This window comes from Oreochromis niloticus, unplaced genomic scaffold (genome assembly GCF_001858045.2).
Source record: "Oreochromis niloticus isolate F11D_XX unplaced genomic scaffold, O_niloticus_UMD_NMBU tig00002839_pilon, whole genome shotgun sequence".
Lineage (NCBI taxonomy): Eukaryota > Metazoa > Chordata > Actinopteri > Cichliformes > Cichlidae > Oreochromis > Oreochromis niloticus.
The window spans coordinates 1-25,131 of record NW_020327727.1 but is presented as its reverse complement, the minus strand read 5'-3'; the positions used below and the strand labels follow the sequence as shown (position 1 = coordinate 25,131).

Sequence of the window (25,131 nt, the reverse complement as noted above, 5' to 3'; positions counted from 1 at the left end):
TTCTGAAGCTGACTGAGTCTTCATTAATCCCATGCAAACGTACACCTATCTGGAACAACCCTGACATATTACAAAACAATAATATGATAAACTTTTCAGATTGGAGTAGTAAAGGAATCAAATATTTAGAACATATACTAGAAGGAACAGAATTTATTTCATTTGACAGACTAGTTATACAATATGGGATCAACAAGAAAAGATTTTTAGAATATCAACAAACTAAATCCATAGTAAAAAAGAGATTTAAACTGGGTCAAGATGAACTACAAACACCACCAAGTGTGGTTCAATTTCTTTCTCTTAAAACCCCCAAATTACTATCCAAAATATACAGAATGCTTTCTAAAACAGATGAATCAATATCATTTCCTATTGCAAAATGGGAAGCGGATTTATCAGTTAACTTTGACCAAAACTTCTGGTCTCAGATTTGCTTAAAAACTTTTCATCTAATTAGAAATCCCAGTCTTCAATTAATTCAATACAAAATACTACATAGAGTGCACTATACAGGTCATCGGATGTTCAAGATGGGCTTTACATCTACCAACAACTGCTCACACTGCCAAACCAATTCACCGGACAATTATATCCACGCACTTTGGTTCTGTCCACCAGTTCAGAAGTTTTGGCGTGAGATATGTGAAGACTTATCAAAGTGTCTGAAATGTAACATTCCAACTTCCCCTTTAGTATGTTTGTTGGGCAGCTTAGATAATGTCACTCCGGAAAAGAATATAGCCCATATGGTTTTCACTGCCCTATGCATAGCCAAGAAAACAGTCCTCATGAACTGGAAAAATAAAAATAATCTTAATTCTAACCAATGTAGAAATTATCTATTAGATCACATTAGTCTTGATACAGCCTCTGCCGCCACATCAGATCAATTGCTCTGGGCTCCTTTGATCAGCTCCATCACCTAGTGGGGGTGGGGGGTCCTAGTTTGGTCCCACCTTCACTGTTGTGATTGGTGTGGGGGTAGGGACAGGCTTAGGGCATCGGGGGGTTCCCCGGGAGCATCTTCCTTGGGGGCTCAACCCGGGGTAGCGGTCATGGCCAATTAGGGGCTCTGTTGGCTCTTAGGTGACGGTTTCCTCGTGGCTGCGTGCAGCAGGGCTAGGGGAGGGTCTGTGCTGATGGACGTGGGTTACTGACCTGGTAGCCTGGCTGCCCCTGGGTGGGTCCGGGATGGGCGTGAGGTTCTGGGGGCACTCCGTCTCTGGGCTGGGGCCCTGGCCAAGCCTCAGGGGCTTGGGTCCTGGTTGGTGTGTTGCTGGGGTTGTGGGCGGGTGGGTGTATGGGGCCCAGTCCTGGCGCAGGGTGCCGCCTGTGCATCGAACCACCTGGGGGCTCTTCAACTGGTGGGGGAGGTTGTCACATCCTGCAGGAGCCTTCCTCTCTTCAGGAACTCTCTCTGCAGGAGGGGGAGATACAGGAGAGGTGGAGGAAGATCTCAGCCTGGGCGTCTATTGTCTTGTGTAGTCTGGAAGATGAGTGGATGATGGGGTGGGTGCAGTTTTCTCTGTGGTGGGGTCAGGTGGACTGTCCCGGGCTCTGTGGGGCCGGGAGGCGCTGCTCCACTGGGCCCCGGTCTGGATGGGCCTGGGCCCCCCTTTCCCTGGCGGGTTGCAGGGTATGGGGTGCCTACTGGGGTCAGCGGGGGAGCTGACCCCAGGGAGGGGTCACTTGCCCCTCCCTTCCTTCCCTCCCCATCTCCAGCTGCCTCCCTCTTCCCGCTCCACCACAATCACCCACACATGCAGGGCCTTGGGGTAGGGGTGTGTCACCAGGGTGCAGAGGAGACATCCCCCCCCTCTGTCCCCTTCTGGCTGCCTCTGCCTCAATTTTATCCCACAACTTAGACATTCACATTACTCACACTCTCATTACACATACATATAGGATCTTGGGGGTGGGCACGCTACACGGATTCCAATCACCATTAGGGTGTACACCTCACCCCTGGCGTCGCTGCCCACCTCTCAATTTTAAATACACGTAGACATTGAGGGCTATCAGGAGGGGCTATGCGCTTACCTGCTGCTCTGGCAGGTAGCTACATGCCCTCCTGGGTTTTAAATGCACCTTAGAACACACATACATCAACACTACATATGAGCGGGTGGAGGGAGGTTTGGAGTCTTCCTACACCCCCGTTCTCTGCGGCCTGCTGGAGCGGGGGGGCTAGGAGGAGGAGTTGGCCGTCCGACTGGGGTCTGGAATGTGGGGCCTCCCTGCTGCTGCGGAGTCGGGGCGGTCTGCTTCTCCCCACCGCAGGGAAAAGGGTAACACCACCTGGGTCTGGGCGCAGTTTCCCCCTCCAGGGGCAAGGGTACCTAGACCCGGGGCTTAGATTACGCTTGGGGAGTGTGATTGTGTGTACAGCGTCTCTTTATGTCTGTCTCCACGTTGGGTGAGTGTTGAGAGCATGAGGGTGGGAATAGATGTTTGTATCTGTGTGTGCCTGTTTGTCTGTGTCTATATGTCAGGTTGGGTATCAGACCCCACCTCTCTGGGGACATCTCAGGCCCTCCAAGGTTTGGAGGCCCATCTCCCCCACCACTTCCCCTGCCGGTGGCAGACGCCCTCAGACTTCGGTGCGTTGGTGGTTCTTTGTGTCCGGGGTGGGCGCCCAGGTACCCACCGGCTCACTCCTTGGCGGCTGCTTATCGGGGCATGGAGCCTGGGGCTCGCTCGGGCCACTTCGGGGATGGGGTGCCCTCGGCCTCTCGGCCCGGGGCTCGGTCACTCAGGCACAGCTGGCTGCCGGCGGAGCTCACGGGCACGTCACTGCAACCCCCCCTGGCTTCTGCTCCGCCGCTGCTGAGTGACCCCTCATCTGGGACTCTCCTCAGCTCTTTCTGGGATAGTGGCGCAGCTGCCCCTCTGTTGGTCTTCCTTGGTCTCTTGTGTTCTGGGGGCCTCTGGATGTCTGGAGTTTTGATCTCCTCCATACCTGCTTCATGCCCTGGAGGTCGGGGCAGTGGCCCCCCACACCCTCTAGCAGATCATTACATGAAGGAACCTTTTAAAAACAAGCGCGTTCACGCTCACAGGTGTACACACGGGTGATCACACACACAAACTACACCCTTTTTGGCTCCTACCTCAAAGCACACTGTGCGCTGTCGATCTCACGTGCTGCACCATAATGTTTAATATTTAGTATTTACTGTCATATTCCCATATATCATTGTGATCTTGTTTATTACTCTTGTCTTCTTCTGCTTGCTTTCTTTTTTCTTTCTCAACAGGTGATCCAGGTGATCGATATATGTATTTTTTGTCTGCTTATTCTGTTGGTTTTTGTTTTTTGCCCTTTTTCCCCGTCCCTCTTCTCAGGTTTTTTTTTTTTTCTTTCCCTCTTTCTTTCTCCCCTTTCTTTCCACCAGTCAAGTCTGTCCCGTATTCAGCAAGTGAAAATAAAATAAACAATAAAAGGTGAATCAGATGGACCATTACGGCAAGGCTGGGATGGTCCATTTGGTAAAGTAAATCCGTTGGGCATCTTTCTTCGCCTTTAGACAATAATTCTGATGGCAAAAGAACCAAACGGGACAGGTTAAAAAAAAAAAAAAAAAAAAATAGATTTGCCATTTGTTAGGTTTCTGTTGTGTACCTGCACTGGTCCCACTTCCCTGTGTTTCCTCTGCCTGTCCATGATGTCATAGTGTCTGCTTGTTAGTCTGTGGCTGTATCCCAATTCAGGGTCTGCAGCCTTAAAGTACACAGCCTTAACGGTCCACAAGGGCCACGCACTCAAAGATCGCTGAGGCCGGAAGTGCGAGGCTTGTGAAATGGGACAGCCTTACCCCCGTCGCGCTGCCCAGGTTGCCTAGCAACTATGATACTAACCGCTGGAAATGTTTCATACAGCATCGTTTGACAGAAATGAAGGAGAAAAGTTTTTCTGTAGGTTCATTTTGTTTATGGGATCTCTTTGATTTGATAAGTATCTGAGGCTGAGACCACGGTACTGTAAAAACATGATTGTTGGGCTTCATTTCTGTACTGAACACTCATTGTAAAATTAGCTAGTAAATAACAATTAGCTAATGTTGTTCATGAGACTAAAGTCAACTTACTTTGGTAATGTAAATATAATATGGCCAATATTAAAGTTATTATTATATTAACCATTATTAGTTATTACAGCAGTGAACTTGAACTCTGTGTCAAATACTGAGCTTCAGTAAAGATTCAAGTTGCAGTTATTTATATTTCCTACCACCTTAAATCTTTACTCAAAGACAAGTATCTTTGACAGTGTATATATAGATATATTAAATATAATAGACAAATGCTGTTATTTTATTAAGATGGCATTACTAAATTTGGCTCAGTGCTTACATATAAGTTTAAAAAGAAAATGTACAAGCTGTGATAAATGTTTCTGATAAAATGAAGAGTAGACTGATATATTAAATATTCCTTTATTGGGTGAGAAAATCGTACCATGTCATAACTGCTTTAAGTCATACAGAATAGATATCAGAGCCTTAAACAGGCTGACTTCTGCTAAATGGGTCAAACTGGGCAGAAAGTCTACAAACACATAACATCCTTATAGAATATGATGTAACATTATAGATCAACTTACCTCAGAATATATAAAGCATATAAACAATTACAGCAATATGATACAACAACCACAGCAGTACTACTAATCCAAAATACTCAAAGCTTCATAGAACTGAAACAAACATGGACATTTATTTTTAGGTCCATTCTGCTGCTGATACATACTTTAGGTTTCTGTCTGAATATTAAACTTGTTGCTGCCTTTCATAGTGTGTAACTTGAAGGCCCTGAGTACTTTCTCCCACACTGAAAACACTGGAATGATAAAATTACTTGAACATTAACTAATAAGACTGATTCAGGACAGACAATTAGCTATTTTAAACTTTCCTAGCAGTTCTTCACAAACAGGGAACAGTCTGTCTATTCTCTCCATCTGTCAGCTGCTGCTGGCTCTTCCTCCTCCTCTTCCTCACACACTGCTGAGTTTGTCCTGGTGGATCATCAGGGGTGCAAAGCCTCACAGATGATGTGCAGCAGTGGGTCCCTCAGTCTGTCCTCACTCTGGACACATATCAAATGTGTGATAAGCTGCAGGATTCAAACACAAGTGTAACTTATAAATACATGTTCATACTTTTATTACACAATCAGAGAGAAATACAAAGAGAGAGAGTGCAGGACAGGCACACAGGTGACAGTCTCAGGTGTATACACTGCTACAAAACAGCACAAGAGAAGGAGGATTTAATGTTTGTGTTATTACGAGTGCTAAACAAGAAGAGTTCCCAGATGGTACAGTGGACACGTGTGACTCCTGTGACTAAAGCATCTTTCTTTCAGCTTAACGAGTGAACCGTCAGCTTGTTCAAACAAACGTTAAAGTCCAATTGGCTTGACACCACCGAACAGAGGCAGCGATATAACATAGCTAACATTAACAGTGTAGTGAATCCTGCTTGTGCCGTGATATTCAGGACTGCAAACCGAGCAGCATTCACTGACTTTCAGCTTGTTGTGTTTGTGGATATATGACTGACTTTGGTTATCCATAAAATCATCACATTCTCTGTAAGATTAATGTCGTATATTTTAAAGTAAAGGCTTTAAAACCAAGTTAACGCTGAAAGTACAGACATCACTAATGTCAAATAACTTTGCTGACATGGGGCCAACAGTCATGTTTTAATGTTCTTCATTATTAAACATTTGCACATAAATAAGTCACATAATATTTGGTACTTACTTTTAAGAGTTTACTCTTCGGGCGCTCCACTTCAGCTGTTTTTTTCGGCAAAATTATCCACACCCATCGCCGTGCTATGAAGTCTGGGATATGTTGGGCCATGGAGGATACATGGAGGACCCTTAAAATTCAGGGAAATGAAGGACGCATTTGAGGGCCGTATTTCGAGCAGCCTTTGAATTGGGACATCCTTCGTCGCGTCGCTGTGACATAATCGGCCTTAAAATGCGGCCTTTAAAGCTGCAGACCCTGAATTGGGATACAGCCTGTCTGTTGAGTTCAGTGTCAAGTCAGCGTCCTTGTGAATTGTTTCTTGTTTCCTGTTTTACTTTGAAGGTCTCGTCTCATGTGAGTGTATTCACTTTTGCTTCCCATGTCTCGTTAGCCCTATTTCTCCCAGTTGTGTCTCCCTCCTGTTTTCCATTCCCTGATTACCCCCCTGTGTATATAAGCCCTGTGTTTTCCTTTGTTCTCTGTCGTGTCGTCCCCTCATGCCGTGTGGTTTTCCCCTCTGTGCGCCGCGGTTCAAGGTTTCTTAGTGTTAAGTGTAAGTTTCTAGTTTAATTTTGTTTTTCCCAAGTTTAGTGTTTATGGAGTTTTTTCTGCTACTGCAATAAAAGCAGCCTGTTAGAGTTTACTCTTCCGTCTGAGTGTCCTGCATTTTGGGTCTGACATCCTGCGTGCCACAGCCGGTTCATGACACTGTTTTAGTCAGAGGTGGGACTTAATTAAGTAAAAATAATTTTCTACTGTACTTAAGTAGAATTTTCAGGTATCTTTGCTTGATTAACTATTTTTCTGACAACGTTTTTTGGTTTTGTTTGTTTTGCCACAAAACAAGAACTACTGCAGGTTTCCATAAGTTGTGGTTTCAGTTCTTCAGCATCTAGTTAGACATACAGATGAACTACATAAACGGGGGTAATTTTTTGACGAGAGAACTTCACTCTGAGATGGACAAAAATAAGAAAGACCGGACAGGTTTAGACAGGTTATATGAAAAGATAAGGACTGCTCAGGGGTATTTGATAAACTGGAAATGGAAAGCTTACATGTAAGTCCTTATGTTTTTAAATCAGAATTTGGGTTCAGACATTTGCCATTGTTTTTTCATATCGTGAAACATGCTGGAAAACAAACTGAGGTAGAATAAATGTGCTATTTAAAGAGTGCATGAAAAATACTCTACAGCTTAGTGCAGGATAAACAAATTAAATCCTTCACACTTCAGCAAACTAAAGTAAAGAGTGTGTGCCTGGTGCAGAGTGGCTGTGGTACTCATGATCAGAGTTAGGTTACTTAAAGAGTATTTCATTTAACACTAGCATCTGTACTTCTACTCAAGTACAAAATGAGTATAAATGTCCAGAGACTGCATTGCTTACTGTCCATTTTCACTCAGTGAAAGTTCCATTGATACTAAATCTCTTTTACATGAAATATCTGGCAAAAAAAAGAGTCATTAAAATAATAAAAAGCAGTAGCTTTTCAAAAAAAATTCTCACCAAAGCAATTTTTTTTCGGGGACAGTAGAAAACACCTGAAGAAGAGATTACTGTGCTTAGTAGATCACTTTTAATCTTGTAATACCTACGAGTGTTTGGAAATAACACACTTCTTTTTATCCACAGAAAGACATGGCAAGCTTTTTGGAGGACCTGGGCTTGGAACACTACTACTACCGGGAGAAACTATCATTGAGCGCAATACTTGAGATAGATGAGAAGACCATTACTGATGAAGCAGCAAAGTGTAAATCAGATCTTCCATGGTATTTTCTAAAGAAACTGATGATGGTTAATGTGACAGCTAGAAATGTGGCATGTAAATTAGTTTGAGTCAAACTGTCAAGATGAATCAGGGAGTATGGAGTTTGATTTTGAAAATCTGCTTGATTTTGAAACATCTGCTGACATGGTAAACCCTCTCGACATCATCACTGCTCTCTTTCTGTGTTCTGATGGTTTTGTGCAGCAGGAAATGGCACTAAAAATGTCCACATGTCAGTTCTCTGTTCCTTTGCTGCTTCCCAATTGTGACACCAATCAGTGCACACTCATGCTGTGGGCCATGAGAGACATTGTTAAAAAGTACAGACCTCAGTCTCTGTCAGAATCCAAGGGCTTCATTGAAGACAGAATCGTTCTCTCTGAACTTCCAATGATCTCTTTTGTCAGACTGGGTGAGTGCTCCTTGTCCAAGTCAGAGATTCTTAATAAGCTTCTGAGCAATTCTCAGCAGTACCATGACACCTTTGTTCACTACAACATGGAGTGTGGTGAGAGTCCAAGAACAATGTCCAACGGACTGACTGAAATTACTTGGTATCTTCCTGGTGGAAACACAAATATTGATATTTTCAGTCAGCCAGTGGCTGTAGCTAACCTTCGTGGTGACATTGAATCCTTGAGAAAACAATACTCTTTTTTTTGTGTGAGACATCTGCAGCAGTCTCTGTGTTTTTTTGATGACTTAGGATCTGAGTGCAGACTGCTTGCCAATAAAAACCATAAGGCACAAATTTTCTTGGTGGGTAATCATCAAAGCAAGAGTTTCAATGCAGATTCTTTAAAAAAGGCAGCAACCAAGTTAGGTTTGAACAAGAGCAACATCATTAATAAAACAAAGCAAAAAAATGATGCAGACTTTGTCCATCTATTGTGGGAAATAGTTAGGGGTGTAGTTGAGAACGCAAAGATGAGGATGGCAATAGAGCAGATGGCAGATATTGCCCATGAACTTGGAATCCTGGTTGATGAAGACTCTCCAGAGTGTCAGGCTGCAAAGACAAATGCAGATGCCATCACTGAGGAAATTAAAGACATCCTTAAATATTAAGAAGATCAGCTTCCACGCCAAGGCCAAATATGGAAAGATCTGACATGCTTAGAAAAGGAAGAATTTCGACTTCGAAAGGTTGGGGCAAATGACCTGGAAAAATACAAAGATGAACTGAAAATACAGAAAAAAGAACTACGGAAAAAGCAGAATTCCTGTGACATCTCAAAAGCTATGACATGCTTCATCAATGCAATAACAAGCCCTGGAAAAGAGAGGTTTTATTTTCTGAAATGGATGCGAATGAACCTTGATAATGTGTCTCGTGCAAAATTGGGTGGTCTCAGGGAGAAATATAAAGAAAAATCTAAGAATTCGGAGAACAAAGAGGAGATCAAGGAAATTGACAGACAGCTTTCCAACAGCTCACTGGGAACTGAACACTTCTTCCGTGAAATGGGTCAGATCTATGAAGCTTCACTGTCCCTTCCAAAAACAAATCCAGCACGTCAACAGTTGCAGCATCTGCCCAAACTGTGTGCAGAGTTGTTGCTTGATGGATTTCCCCTTGAGCTTGTAGATGGAGATGCATCCAACATCCCTCTCAGATGGGTGAGTGATGTTCTCTCTCAGCTCAGTGACTTGGTGTCTCCAAACAGAAAGATCCTGGTAGTCACAGTTCTTGGAGTTCAGAGCACAGGAAAGTCCACTCTCCTTAACACCATGTTTGGAGTGCAGTTTGCAGTCAGCAGTGGTCGATGTACTCGAGGTGCCTTTATGTTGCTCATCAAAATCAATGAAGACATGAAAAAATTTCTAAACTGTGACTTCATGGTGATCATTGACACTGAGGGCTTAAAGTCACCAGAACTTGCACAACTGGACAACAGCTATGAGCACGACAATGAGCTTGCAACACTTGTTGTGGGGCTGAGTGACATCACCATTGTCAATGTTGCAATGGAAAATTCAACTGAAATGAAGGACGTCCTACAAATAGTTGTGCATGCTTTTCTCAGGATGAAGGAGGTGGGCAAAAAGCCTAAATGTCAGCTGGTCCACCAGAATGTGTCCGATGTTTCAGCCCATGAGAAGAACCTACGAGACAGGAAACTGCTCCTGGAGCAGTTACATGAGATGACCCAGGCAGCAGCCAGAATGGAAAAGAAAGAGGAGAACAAGAGCTTCACTGATGTGATGGAGTACAGTCCAGACACTGGGAACTGGTACATTCCTGGACTCTGGAATGGAAACCCACCAATGGCACCAGTCAATGCAGGGTACAGTGAGGCTGTATATGAGCTCAAGAAAAACATCATCCAACTGCTGGGAAACTGTAAGTCATCTGCTAATAATATCATGGATTTTAAAGAGTGGAGGACGGAAGTGACGGACAAGGTAAGGGACTCATGTTGTAACTGACGTCAGACGCCGGAGATTTTGGCGGAAAATTAAAGCGAATGGTAGTTTAGATTTGAACAAATTCCTTTAAGCTTCAATCTTACCAAATACATTTATCAATTGTCTTACAACTAACGTTATTTGTCTAAATAATCTCCAACACCCTGGAGAACAACGGGGAGAGTTTAGAGGCTCTCCAAGATTATATTGATCAGTGCTTTCAGGATCTAGTGATGAAGAAGGCCCAGTGTGCAGCTTCCCCGGCTAAATCTGAGACGCCGTCGTCGAAAAGACTTCGCCCGGCAGATTCCCCCGGCACAACATCGCCAGCCGGCAAAGATATTGCCGACATACTGGAGTCAATCGACAAGCGATTGTCCACTTTCGACGCAAGGCTGTCCTTGGTGGAGCTTCTTCACCGGGAATTTAAATGCTTACGAGAATCACTGGAGTTCAGCCAGCAGCAGGTGGAAACGCTCGCTGCTGAAAATGCCACGCTAAGGGAGTCGGTGAAATGTCTCACAGACAATGTTACTCAGCTAAATAGAGAAAATAAAAAAATAAAAGAAACAGTTATTGATCTACAAGCCTGTAGCATGCGTGATAATCTGGTATTTTCTGGTATTCCAGAAGCCGCTGGAGAGGACGTGGAGACCACGGTAAAAAGCTTTATCAAAACCCACCTAAAGCTGCCGGAGGACACGGTGAAGAACATCGTCTTCGATAGGGTGCATCGCCTCGGCCCTATTCGGGCTGCAGCCGGGAGACCACGTCCTATCGTGGCCAAATTCGGCCACTTCAAACAAAAGGAACATGTGAAAAGCCGCGGCAGGGAATTAAAAGGAACGGACTTCAGCGTGAACGATCAGTTCCCCAAAGAGATCCTGGAACGACGCAGGGTCCTCTTCCCAATCCGACGCGGCTTCATCCAGAAGGGCTCCCGCGCTGTCATCGCTGTGGACCGTCTGTACGTGGACGGACAGCTCCACCGCGACCCCGACACCACTCCGTGGCTGTATTAACTTCACACCAGATAAGAATCCGCTACACCCTTTCCCCATCCACTCACACTAATTTGCATTAACATCTGTTTAACTTAGTAGTATTAAATCGCATCTTAAGTGTGATATCATAGCAGAATTAACACCGTCACTCTCCGTCAGTGGTTTAATTGGAATGTTTCCGTTTTTTGTTTCTTTTTTTTTTTTCCCCTCTCGTTTTTTCCTCTCTCTTTTCCCCCTCTTGTTTTTATGCTGCTCACCCTTGTCCTTGGTTTCTTTCTTTCTTTATTTCTTTCACTGCTTCAATCACCTGCTTCCACACTCATCCACAAACAACATCCTTTATTTCGACACATGCACAGCACGATCACGCACAGTCATGCGCGCAACGGCAGCACATTTACATCAGTCAGACAGCGCACACAGTCGTATAGGATACACACACTTAAGCCAAGCGTACTCATATTAGTAAATATGCAAACACATAGTCAGACTCAGGGAGCATCTCGCCACATATTCCTTCTCTCTCTCCGTCTCTTTATTTATGAACAAGTGATGTTTTCTCTCCACCTGTCTAAGCAACACACACAGCATACACCCCTAGTTATACACAGACATCTATGGGTGCACTAAGATTCGTCTCATGGAATGTAAATGGAGCTGGCTCCAGAGAAAAGAGGTTAAAAATATTTAACCAACTCAAAAAACTACAGGCAGATGTTGTCCTTTTACAAGAGACCCACAGACCTCTTAGAGGTTCGAATGAACTTAAAACACCTGAATTTCCTAATGTGTTCTCAGCTTGTTATAACTCTAGACAAAGGGGAGTAGCGATTTTAATCCATAAAAAAATTAATTTCACAGTACTCGATACAGTTATAGATCCAGAGGGCAGATTCTTAATCATTAAACTATCTATACTTGATAAAAAGCTATGCATTGTAAGTGTATATGGTCCAAATGTTGATGATCCCTCATTCTTTCACGGTTTTTTCAGTGCACTCTCTGAACACTTAGATGGCACACTTGTTCTTGGAGGCGACCTCAACCTTGGACTAAATGAAGAAATGGATAGGCTCAATACAGCAGGAAATCAGCGTAATTGGCAGTCCACAAATATAATCAAACAGTATATGAGCGACTTTGGTCTTTGCGATGCATGGCGCTCCCTTCACCCCACCAGTAAGGAATATACTTTCTTCTCACATGTTCATCGCTCCTACTCTCGTCTGGATTATTTTTTGGTCAGCAGCTCACTGCTGAGTGACATTTCAGACACTGAGATTCACCCTATAGCTGTCAGCGATCATGCTCCTGTATCTTTAACACTAATGCAGAAGAATAATACTACGCCAAGTAAAAACTGGAGATTTAATACATCACTGCTTAAAGATGAAGACTTTATTAAATATTTTAAAAAAGAGTGGACTTCATATTTAGACTTTAATGACACTCCCGGAACATCAGCTTCTGTTTTATGGGAAGCAGGGAAAGCTGTGATGAGAGGTAAAATAATTTCTTTCTCATCACATAAAAAGAAAAAAGAAAACAAAAATATTCAGGAATTAGAAAAAACCATCAAATCACTAGAAGAAGCCTACGCGTCCCACCAAGATCAGGAAACATTGAACAAAATACGCAAAACAAAACTAGAATTAAATGAGATAATTGATAAAAAAAACAAATTCTTAGTACAAAGACTACGCTTACAAAATTATGAACATAGTAATAAATCCGGTCAATTTCTAGCAAACCAGCTAAAAATAAAGAAAGAAAAAACAACTATATGTGCTGTTCAAGATTCATCTGGGAACACAGTATATGAACCAAAACAAATAAACAACATCTTCAGGGATTTCTATAAAACGTTGTATTCACCACAAATAAACCCATCTAAAAAGGAAATTGATCAGTTTTTAGACAACATAACTCTCCCAAAATTATCAGACTCTCAAGCAATTGCACTGGATTCGCCACTGACATTAGGTGAACTCCAGGAAGCCCTGATAAGTATGCCCAATAATAAGGCTCCAGGTCCAGACGGCTTTCCTGCAGAATTCTACAAAGAATTCTGGACGATTCTAGCACCAGTTTTTTACAGAACGTTGTTGGAAATCAAAGAAAAGGGCAGACTTCCATCAAATATGAATTCTGCAAACATTAATCTCCTGCTAAAACCAGGCAAAGACCCTGTATATCCCTCAAGCTATCGTCCAATATCCCTTATAAATGTAGACCTCAAAATTATCTGCAAAGCTCTCTCGAAGAGACTAGAGAAAATAACCCCTCTCTTAATTCATCCTGACCAAACTGGTTTCATAAAAGGTAGGCACTCATCAACAAATACACGTAGATTACTTAATTTGATAGACTACTCATACAGTAAAAACCTTGAAACTACAATATTATCTTTAGATGCAGAAAAAGCGTTTGACAGAGTTAACTGGAAATTTCTATTTACAACTTTAAACAAATTTGGTGTTGGATCTTCTTTCATCAACTGGTTAAAAATATTATATAATTCCCCAACAGCTTGTGACAGAACAAATGACCAGACATCCTCCAGCTTCTGTCTCCTGAGGGGCACCAGGCAGGGATGCCCACTCTCCCCTTCACTGTTTGCAATTTTTATCGAACCACTAGCAGCAGCAATTAGACAGAATTCAGTAATTAAGGGCATAAAATGCAAGAACATGGAACATAAAATCAGCCTTTATGCGGATGATGTGTTACTCTTTCTCCAAAATTCACAAACCAATATCTCTGGGGTGATTGAACTGATAAACTCTTTTGCAAGAATATCAGATTACTCAATTAACTGGTCAAAATCTACAGTCCTTCCGATTAATTGCTCCTTCCATAATTCTTCTTCTACTCCACTGCAATCGGGAAATATAAAATATTTAGGTATTAATGTTTCTCCCAAGCTTGCAGATCTAACTAAATTAAACCATATCCCACTTTTAAAGAAAGTAGAAGGTGATCTGGCTAGGTGGAAATGTCTACCCATATCACTCATGGGAAGGGTTGCCGCTATAAAAATGATGGTATTACCAAAAATAAATTATTTATTCTCAATGATCCCAACTAAACCGCCGCAAGATTGGTTCAGATCTCTAGATTCATATATGTCCAAATTCCTTTGGAAAAATAAGCCCCCACGTATAAGCTTAAAAACATTACAAAAGACCAAGGATAAAGGAGGATTAGAACTACCTAACTTTCAGCACTACTTCTTAGCCAACAGGCTTCAGTTTATCTCAGGATGGCAAAAACATACCCTCTTAGATGAACCTTGGCTAGATGTAGAACAAGCACTTTGCAATAATCTAGAGATTTCAAATCTACCATTTATCAGCTCAAACATCCAACGACATGAATGCTTCAAAAGCATCAACATCAGCTCTTCTCTGACAGCATGGTGGGAGTTTCTGAAGTTGACAGAGTCTTCATTAATCCCATGCAAACGTACACCTATCTGGAACAACCCTGACATATTACAAAACAATAATATGATAAACTTTTCAGATTGGAGTGGTAAAGGAATCAAATATTTAGAACATATACTAGAAGGAACAGAATTTATTTCATTTGACAGACTAGTTACACAATATGGGATCAGCAAGAAAAGATTTTTAGAATATCAGCAAATTAAATCCATAGTAAAAAAGAGATTTAAACCAGGTCAAGATGAACTACAAACACCACCAAGTGTGGTTCAATTTCTGACTCTTAAAACCCCCAAATTACTGTCCAAAATATACAGAATGCTTTCTAAAATAGATGAATCAATATCACTTCCTATTGCAAAATGGGAAGCGGATTTATCAGTTAACTTAGACCAAAACTTCTGGTCTCAGATTTGCTCAAAAACCTTTCATCTAATTAGAAATCCCAGTCTTCAATTAATTCAATACAAAATACTACATAGAGTGCACTATACAGGTCATCGGATGTTCAAGATGGGCTTTACGTCTACCAACAACTGCTCACACTGCCAAACCAATTCACCGGACAATTATATCCACGCACTTTGGTTCTGTCCACCAGTTCAGAAGTTTTGGCGCGAGATATGTGAAGACTTATCAAAGTGTCTGAAATGTAACATTCCAACTTCGCCTTTAGTGTGTTTGTTGGGCAGCTTGGATAATGTCACTACGGAAAAGAATATAGCCCATATGGTTTTCACTGCACTATGCATAGCCAAGAAAACAGTCCTCATGAACTGGAAAAATAAAAATAATCTTAATTTTAACCAATATAGAAATTATCTATTAGATTACATTAGTCTTGATACAGCCTCTGTCACCACATCAGATCAATTTCTCTGGGCTCCTTTGATCAGCTCCATCACCTAGTGGGGGTGGGGGTCATAGTTTGGTCTCACCTTCACTGTTGTGATCGGTGTGGGGTAGGGACAGGCTTAGGGCATCGGGGGTTCCCCAGGAGCATCTTCCTTGGGGGGCTCAACCCGGGTAGCGGTCATGGCCAATTAAGGGCTCTGTTGGCTCTTGGGTGACGGTTTCCTCGTGGCTGCGTGCAGCAGGGCTAGGGGAGGGTCTGTGCTGACGGACGTGGGTTACTGACCTGGTAGCCTGGCTGCCCCTGGGTGGGTCCGGATGGGCGTGAGGTTCTGGGGGCGTTCCGTCTCTGGGCTGGGGCCCTGGCCGGGCCTCAGGGGCCTGGGTCCTGGTTGGTGTGTTGCCGGGGTTGTGGGCGGGTGGGTGTATGGGGGCCCGGTCCTGGCGCAGGGTGCCGCCGGTGCATCGAGCCACCTGGGGGGCTCTTCAACTGGTGGGGGAGGTTGTCACATCTTGCAGGAGCTTTCCTCTCTTCGGGAACTCTCTCTGCAGGAGGGGGAGATACAGGAGAGGTGGAGGAAGATCTCAGCCTGGGCGTCTATTGTCTTGTGTAGTCTGGAAGATGAGTGGATGATGGGGTGGGTGTAGTTTTCTCTGTGGTGGGGTCGGGTGGACTGTCCCGGCTCTGTGGGGCCGGGCGGCGCTGCTGCACTGGGCCCCGGTCCGGATGGGCCTGGGCCCCCTTTCCCTGGCGGGTTGCAGAGTATGGGGGTGCCTACTGGGGTCAGCGGGGAGCTGGCCCCAGGGAGGGGTCACTTGCCCCTCCCTTCCTTCCCTCCCCATCTCCAGCTGCCTCCCTCTTCTCGCTCCACCACAGTCACCCACACATGCAGGGCCTTGGGGTAGGGGTGTGTCACCAGGGTGCAGGGGAGGCATCCCCCCCCTTTGTCCCCTTCTGGCTAACTCTGCCTCAATTTTATCCCACAACTTAGACATTCACATTACTCACACTCTCATTACACATACATATAGGATCTTGGGGGTGGGCACGCCACACAGAATCCAAATTACCATCAGGGTGTACACCTCACCCCTGGCGTCGTTGCCCACCTCTCAATTTTAAATACACGTAGACATTGAGGGCTAGCAGGAGGGGCTATGCGCTTACCTGCTGCTCTGGCAGGTAGCTACATGCCCTCCTGGGTTTTAAATGCACCTTAGAACACACATACATCAACACTACATATGAGCGGGTGGAGGGAGGTTTGGAGTCTTCACACACCCCCGTTCTCTGCGGCCTGCTGGAGTGGGGGGCTAGGAGGAGGAGTTGGCCGTCCGACTGGGGTCTGGAATGTGGGGCCTCCCTGCTGCTGCGGAGTCGGGGCGGTCTGCTTCTCCCCACCGCAGGGAAAAGGGTAACACCACCTGGGTCTGGGTGCAGTTTCCCCCTCCAGGGGCAAGGGTACCCAGACCCGGTTCTTAGAGTACGCTTGGGGAGTGTGATTGTGTGTACAGCGTCTCTTTATGTCTGTCTCCGCGTTGGTTGAGTGTGGAATAATTGCCTATGAGAGCATGAGGGTGGGAATGGATGTTTGTATCTGTGTGTGCCTGTATGTCTGTGTCTATATGTCAGGTTGGGTATCAGACGCCACCTCTCTGGGGACATCTCAGGCCCTCCAAGGTTTGGAGGCCTATCTCCCCCCACCACTTCCCCTGCCGGTGGTGGACGCCCTCAGACATCGGTGCGTTGGTGGTTCTCTGTGTCCGGGGGTGGGCGCCCAGGTACACACCGGCTCACTCCTTGGCGGCTGCTTATTGGGGCCTGGAGCCTGGGGCTCGCTCGGGCCACTTCGGAGGCGGGGTGCCCTCGGCCTCTCGGCCCAGGGCTCGGTCACTCAGGCACAGCTGGCTGCCGGCGGAGCTCACGGGCACGTCACTGCAACCCCCCTGGCTTCTGCTCCGCGGCTGCTGAGTGACCCCTCATCTGGGACTCTCCTCAGCTCTTTCTGGGATAGTGACGCAGCTGCCCTCTGTTGGTCTTCCTTGGTCTCTTGTGTTCTGGGGGCCTCTGGATGTCTAGAGTTTTGATCTCCTCCATACCTGCGTCATGCCCTGGAGGACGGGGCAGTGGCCCCCCACACCCTCTAGCAGATCATTACATGAAGGAACCTTTAAACAAACAAACAAACAAACAAACAAACAAAAAAAACAAGCGCGTCCATGCTCACAGGTGTACACACAGGTGATCACACACAAACTACACCCTTTTTGGCTCTTACCTCAAAGCACACTGTGCACTGTCGATCTTACGTACTGCACAATAATGTTTAATATTTAGTATTTACGGTCATATTCCCATAGATCATTGTGATGTTGTTTATTACTCTCGTTTTCTTCTGCTTGCTTTCTCTTTCTTTCTCAACAGGTGAGCCAGATGATCGATATATGTATTTTTTTGTCTGCTTATTCTGTTGGTTTTTGGTTTTTGCCCTTTTTCCCCGTCCCTCTTCCCCGCTGTTTTTCTTTCCCTCTTTCTTTCTCCCTTTCTTTCCCCCAGTTAAGTCTGTCCCGTATTCAGCAAGTGAAAATAAAATAAACAATAAAAGGTGAATCAAATGGACCATTACGGCAAGGCTGGGATGGTCAATTTGGTAAAGTAAATCCGTTGGGCATCTTTCTTCGCCTTTAGACAATAATTCTGATGGCAAAAGAACCAAACGGGACAGGTTTAAAAAAAAAAAAAAAAAAAAAGTTATGTCACAGACACGCCCAACTATGAAACAAAAAAAAAAAAAAAAAAAAAAAGAGTGGATGACAAGTCTGTGGAATGCAGTAAAGCGAGAAAACTTCATCTTCAGCTTCAGAAACAGCCTCGTAGCTGATGCATACATGAGACTCTGCACAGCATTCAACAAATGGGAGTGGGAATTCAAAAAGAAATGTACACCTGGGTAACAAATGCAGAAACAAGAATTTCAAATTTTGGTACAGTTGCTGCAAAATCTAAATCTTCTGACATCAATGAATTTCTCACATCTTTGAAAACTGAAGCCACCACAGTGCTGTCCAAATGGGAGATAAATCTTCTTGAAATCTGACAAAGTATTTCAAGCAAACAGAGGGTCATGTCCATCTAGTTGAAGGATACAAAGAGGAATTCTCAAACAGTGCAAAGAGCCTTCGAAAAGAAATCGAGAGATCTGTTTTTAATCAGCTCACAGCAGCAACAGAAATCAGACAGGGGATGACTGAACTTCTTCAAAATCAAAGAAAATCATACAAAAGAAATTGAAAGGCAGTTTGTGCACTAATTGACGAATGCAGGAAAAGAATGTCCAGATGACATACAAAGAGCTGGACAAAGAGTTTGATAAGATGTGGAATAAAATAGTGGAGAACTTTCTTTGTAGAACAACAAACTAAAAATGTCATCACCAGTGTAGCCTACTACTTAAGAGAAAATCTGAAAAATAGGGGTAGTCATGCATGCCAACTTTAGATGAAAAAGACTAAAGGACTGTGGTCTGGTGCCTTTCAAATATACAGTTGAAGGAGTCCTTCAGCAATTTAAACATGCATTCAGCAAGTTGTTCACCAATCAGGATCATATACAGGCTCGACAAAACCTTGCTGAGAGCATCATAGATGCTTGCACTCAGTTTGTGAGTGAAAAGTGAAGAGAAAAAGCAATTACTCAGATACTTAATCCAGGAGATTCTACACTTGATTGATACAAAACTGCAGAATAATCAAGAGATTAAACAGACATTGAGTTTGAAGTTTCTCTAAAGCAACACATCTGTGGATTTACAGCCAGAAAGTTTCGGAAAATGCACGAAGATTTCATGCAAGAAATGATCCTTACAGATGTCTAATGAATCGCAGGGAAAAGCTTTGTGCTGATTTCAAAGATGTGTTCCATGAACGAGACCAGTGTCAAAAGAAAGCAGAAGAATTTACCAACCGATGCTTAAAGCCTGCAGTTGAAGACTTTGTGAAACGCTCCCTGGGTCCTGACATCATTGGTGAAGTGCTGATGTGAGAATTTCAGCACACGACTGTCCTTTCAGTATTCTATTTTATTGGATTTGCTTTCAAAGGATAACTTTAACTTTAATCTAACTTTAACTTTAATCTGAGCTATATTTGTTCATATGAGAAGTATGTAAAGACATGGATACGCAATCAAATACTGAAGCACTTCTCAACTCCATCAGCAGCATTTCAGTTTGAAGACTGTGGGATTATAATATTATTTTATGCCATGTTAGACCCCTAATTAAAGATTGTGAATTATTATGTAGTTTTAGTTTGCATTATTCTCCTGAATTAGTTGAAGGTGATTATTACATTTGTTAAACTGATTTGCATTACATTAGACTGCTGATTTGTTGTGAATGAATGATATTGTTTTATGATGCATCATACGGCTGAGTTATAAGAAATACTGTTTTCAGAGAGTCATGATCTTATTTGTCTGATTAGAAGAGAACAGAACATACCGGAGAGGTTTTCTGCCCCATCTCAGCAGGAGCAGATAAACAGGAGCCAAGGTCGTAGCTTAGGCGCCGTGTGAGAGAAAGAATGTGAATGTTTAGGCTTTTAATGACTAGGTGGGGGCCACTAGAGGGTATAAGAGTTGAGCAATGCTCCACCACTTTGAGATCTGATGCTGTCTGCGTACGGTGTCCATCTCCCGCGCGTGTATTCATTAAATTCATCATTTGACTCAACCCGGCTGGACCAGTGTTGTTATTTTGTTTTCCTCTTGTATCCATCCCCAATATTTGAATCCGTAACAAGACCAACATCTAAAGTCAAGTATAAGGAGCATAGATGATGCCATCAACAAGGCCAAAACAGGAAATAGTGATAACTTGGGGAATTTGTTGAAGAGATTTGTAAAGAACTTGGTGATAAGCTGATCATTTCCCAGGATGTGCTTGGTGCTTCATGATCCTGAACAATGCCAACAAGAACAGTTGCTCACTGGCTCACAGTTTCTGTGATGATATGGGAAAAGCTCTTAGACAGAAATTTAAAGATCACCATTTGAAACTAAATTACAGTATCTCCATGTGCAGCCCCAGAATGAGCTTTTTAACAGGTTAATTGGTTGTGGCAACAATGTCCGTTCCACTGCTCCTGTGAAGCAGAGGAGCCCATACTGAGCACTTTGCCTCACTACATCGATCAAGGGTCTAGGCAGGCGCATATGGAAAGTACAAATAACTTGTCACTGATGTATGCACGTCTGCTGTGAACAGTGACGTGCATTTCGCTGCAGTGCTACAAAAAATGAATGGCACCATTACAAGCGTTACAAGGAAATTTGCCCAGACTGGAAAATTCCTCCAGATGTGAGCCTTGAGGCATCAGAGTACTGGAATATGTAATGACAAAATACAACAGGAAGTTTGCTGAGGAATATAAGGGGGAGCCTGCTGATATTCATGTAACCTGAAGTCTATAACAAAAAAGCAGGCAGAAATTAGCCTAAAGAGTCATTGGCATAAATGAATGACAAAAAATATCCCTTGTCATTTTCTCCTACTGCATGAAGGAAACATGCCAGATATTATGATTTTGTCCTGGTTTATGATGTAGAAGAAAACCTTACCACCTCATATAGAACACAGTTAAGATATTGTTAGGGTACATTGCACGTACTGCAACTTTTGTTCATGATCTGTTGAGATATCAGATCTATTAACAAGTAATCTACTTAGTATTTGATTTAGGATTTTTTTTGGTAATTTTTTCATTTAAGTCATTAAATATGCTGCAAATGCAAGTATCTTTCTTTTCATTTAATAAATGTCATGTAGGAGTTTCTATTCATTGCCTTTATTGATTTTGTGCAAATATTTACATTTACAGTTTAATAGATAACCAGCTGAAAATAAACAAAACAATAATCATTAAAAATTTCTTTATTCCATAAGGTATCTGATGTCACATATATACATATTAATTGTTTCAGAAGCTTATTTGTTGTGTATAAAAAGGCTATTTGTAATTGCATTTGCATTTATTTACATACAATTTGTAATGTTTTTGTTTCAGCAATAGGACATCATTTAGGCTAATGATGTCAAAACAGAGTCACTTATTGTGTACACATTAATTTTCTTTACTTCTGCCAATGCAATATCCCCTTGTTTATTTCTTTGTTGATTATACTTTAACAGGAGCTATTTGTTCAAAAATCTGTTTAAAATCACATTGCAATCAGTCTTTGACAGCCGCCACAATTTGCAGTTTGAGACCAAGCTGAAGACTTTTGAAAGTGAGAATGTCTGTTACCATCTTTGTCTTTTGGCTTTACATAGCACATGATTCAGGATTGCAAAATTTCATAGTTATCAGTTTGAGCTTGCTGTACATGGCTTCATCTGTTGTCACCTGTTGACATGCAAACAAATGATATCAAACCCCAGCCCACGCAGGACTGGTAAGTGGCATGCTGGCATCTATCTTCTCCATGTGTTCACGTACCTGTGGAACAGAGTTGGTAAAAGAAGTGCTGAAAGGACGAATCTGAAAACTAAGACAGAGAAGTTTGCTGTCACAGGAGACTGCTGTTGCTAGTACTAGCTGTGGAGAAGTGCGGGAAAAATTGTCACATGCTGCAGTGATGCTAAGATGTCCAAACCAGCACCAACTGTATCAACCTGATTAAGCCTGTCCCAGTGAAGCTTGGCCTCAACTGTATGAAGCATGAAATTTATTGTTAAGGTGCATAACACATACTGCAACTCCTGCTCATTTTTTCTCGAGACTACATTAAACAAATTTATTAACAAGTAATCTGCTTTTTTTAATTTTTAATTATTTGGTTGGGGTTGGGTAAATTGGGGGTTGACCAATTTAAGCCTCGTTCATTGTTTTACAAGTTCTTTCCATGTATAAAAAGCACAAAAAGTAAGGAAATTTTTGTTTAGTGGATTATCTCTTTGTTATAAAAATGACTCCTGACATTAAATTGTATACCCTTGTAAAGCCTGTTTATTTCCCTTATATGGTGTCATATTTGTAAGCAACATTTGTGGTTGAGCACCACAGCTGAGTATGTGGCTTGTGCCAAGGAAAAACTTGAAAAATCTTTTCTACGTATGCATTACTGGATATGCCTGGTAACCACCATTTCACCTTTTGAAAGGACCACTATGACACCTAAATAACTTCTACTGTTAGGTGAATTTGTTTTATTTCAAACTCTTTGAGTTTAAAAAAAACAAGATTTCTTTTATATTAATAACTTTCCATGTATGCGATGCTGAAGTGTGCAGAACAGACTGAGTATTACCCCACACATTTTTGAGTCATTCTGAAAAGAGTCATATTATGTGTTTCACGGTCCTGGGTCAGCCAACCCTGAACGCAAATCAAGCGAAGTGGGCACTGTTCTTCACACACTTTAATCTTGTCATCACCTGCAGGCCGTCATCACACAATGTAAAGCCAGATGCTCTTTCACACCAGTTATCCACAGCAGATGACGCATATCATTCCCTGTGGAGCTCATGACTGGCATGGGTAGAGAACGCCCATAATTCAATAACCTCTTCAGCCACTCATTTGTTCCCTTTTCAGGCTTCACTCGAATACAAACCACCATTTCTGCCTGCCATTGAGGGAGAACACAATTGCCCATCTGTGCAGCACCACCTTTGTCATTGCTGTTGCCTGTGGAGATCCACTCGGGCAGCTCTTCTCAGAACCAAGGAGCAGAATAAGAGCCTACCTGCCACATAGTCCCAGCAATGACATATCAGCAGTGTTGGGAGTAACGGAATACAATACTGGCGTTAACCCCGATTCTTTTGTCCCCATGATAGAACAGAAAACCGACTCATAGTGGTCAAACATTTATGATTGTTTATTTAATTATCTTCTGGAAGAGAGAGCCCTGCACACCCCAAAGGTAGCCGCAGGATCGCTAACATTTGAAGCTCAAGATATGTCTCATATACGTGTTATTTTTGTACTTCAGACGTTAGTTTCACTCTGTCTGCTCCTCATTCTGCAAAAACATGCAGTTTCCTGTCAGCCTGTGACCTAGTCAAGTCTGGGCCTCTCATAAAACAATCTAATCAGCAAATAAGCATTAAATTAATTAAATATTTAAATCCCAACAGTTTTCCCCTTTTCGTGTTTTCCAAGAACACGACATAATTCCTAATTTATCCCATTAAGTTTACTTTCATGTGAAAATAATAGCTAAAATATTACAAATGAAATCCTATCAAAAATGAAACCTTTCAATTGCCCAACCCTTTAGGTCATCCGTCCCCTCAACGAGTTGTACACTTTCAATCTTCCCTTATTACTATGGCGTAATTACTTGTATCCACAACAAATAAATCAAACAAATAAATCAAGCCCTTATACAACACCTTGCGTTTACGCTGGGTGTGAGCTATCGTTCCTTCTGTTCCTACCATCCCCTTTTGAATCCCAGAGTCACAATTTTACCCCACTTCTGACTTCCCTCAAAGCTCACTATAAAATCCAATCATATATAATTAACGTTATCCTATTAAAAGGTCTCCTTTTAGAAATCACACAGACTATTACTAAGGCCAATCCTCCCATTACTCGTCATTACTTTATGGTCACATTCAACCTGTGTCTAACGAGGTTTAGTCTCTTAACAACCCATTTTCTGGAACTGTGGCCCTCTGTGCTCTGTGCTTCTTTTTGGGGTCCCCCTTTCTCTGGTTGGTTCCGTTCGGTCTCGGGCTTCCTGGATTCTCGCCACCCCTGTGGTCGCTGTGGTCCTGAAATCTCCTGTAAAGGAAACAAACACCTTTCCCTGCTACGCCTCCATAAGCTACTATGTTCATCAATTGTTCTCTTAATTCTTCAAACTTGGTTCAACCTATCATGTTCTAGGGTCTATCATTTATACATATATACTCTTCAATTTTATTCATTTCGGTAAACAACACTTTTAACAACCTTGACCCCACGTTTAAGAACACGTGTTTCCTCTAGCTCGCTCTCTTCTTCTCTTATCTGATCATCTCAAGCACGTCCTGAAAAAAAAAAACCTGTTATTTTGCAGGCACACTTTCACTTGCAAGCTCAACCACATTTTGCCCTATATGGCTGTCTCAGTCTACAGATGTTTCCTGTCGACCTATTCAGAGCAGGCCTATTTTCACACCTTCTGCATTACTTCTTGCTAAGCAAAGACAAAGCAAACTGTTTTTCACCTCCACCCCACAAATGAATCTACGTAATATTTGTGTCCGTAAGCGTGCATTAAAAAACTGTTGCTATGCAAGTGCAAAAGTTTCCAGCAAAATGTGTCTTAACTCTGACCTACAAGTCAATCTTCATGTTATCTGTGTCTAGAAGCATTTTTTGCATTGACCTTTACTACACTGTGTCACCTTTCACAATAGATCATCTCTTCATGAGCATTTTTCCAGTATGTGTAAAAAATCATTATAACTGCTTATTCTACTAAAAGATCAAAGAGAAAACAAACATTTCAGTCAATTAAGTTTAAGCATAAAAGCAATTACTTATGAGTAAGTTTTATCATAGCTAAATTATCAAACACCCAGGAAGTCATAACATGATCATAAAGCCCCTTATTTCAAATTAAACCCAAAATCCCCCCTTCTTGACACATTCTATGTGTCAAATAAGCTAAAGACCCGCTACTGAAACTGAAAGTACTTCACCACCTCTTATAAATTTTAAAGAAAAAGGTTAGTCAAATTATTTCTCAAAACACCTCAACGATCCTCCTCTCGGGTATACTTCCTCCGGGCCTCCAAACCTGTGCTCAGGAATAAAATCAGTTCAGTCATCATGTTAAATCTTTAAACTCCTGGCTCCATTCAGAGCTGCCTAGAAACAA

General features: G+C 42.6%; 1 protein-coding gene across 1 annotated transcript; it reads left to right on the top strand.

Annotated features, from left to right (window-relative positions):
• Positions 1–7,687: 7,687 nt before the first annotated feature.
• LOC100694659 (interferon-induced very large GTPase 1-like) lies at positions 7,688–10,461 on the top strand (the record flags this gene model as incomplete). Its single annotated transcript, XM_025904623.1, has 3 exons — positions 7,688–8,165; positions 8,784–9,949; positions 10,177–10,461. Coding segments are annotated over exons 1-3 (1,929 nt in total), but the record flags the coding sequence as incomplete, so codon positions are not given.
• Between the last annotated feature and the right edge of the window lie 14,670 nt (positions 10,462–25,131).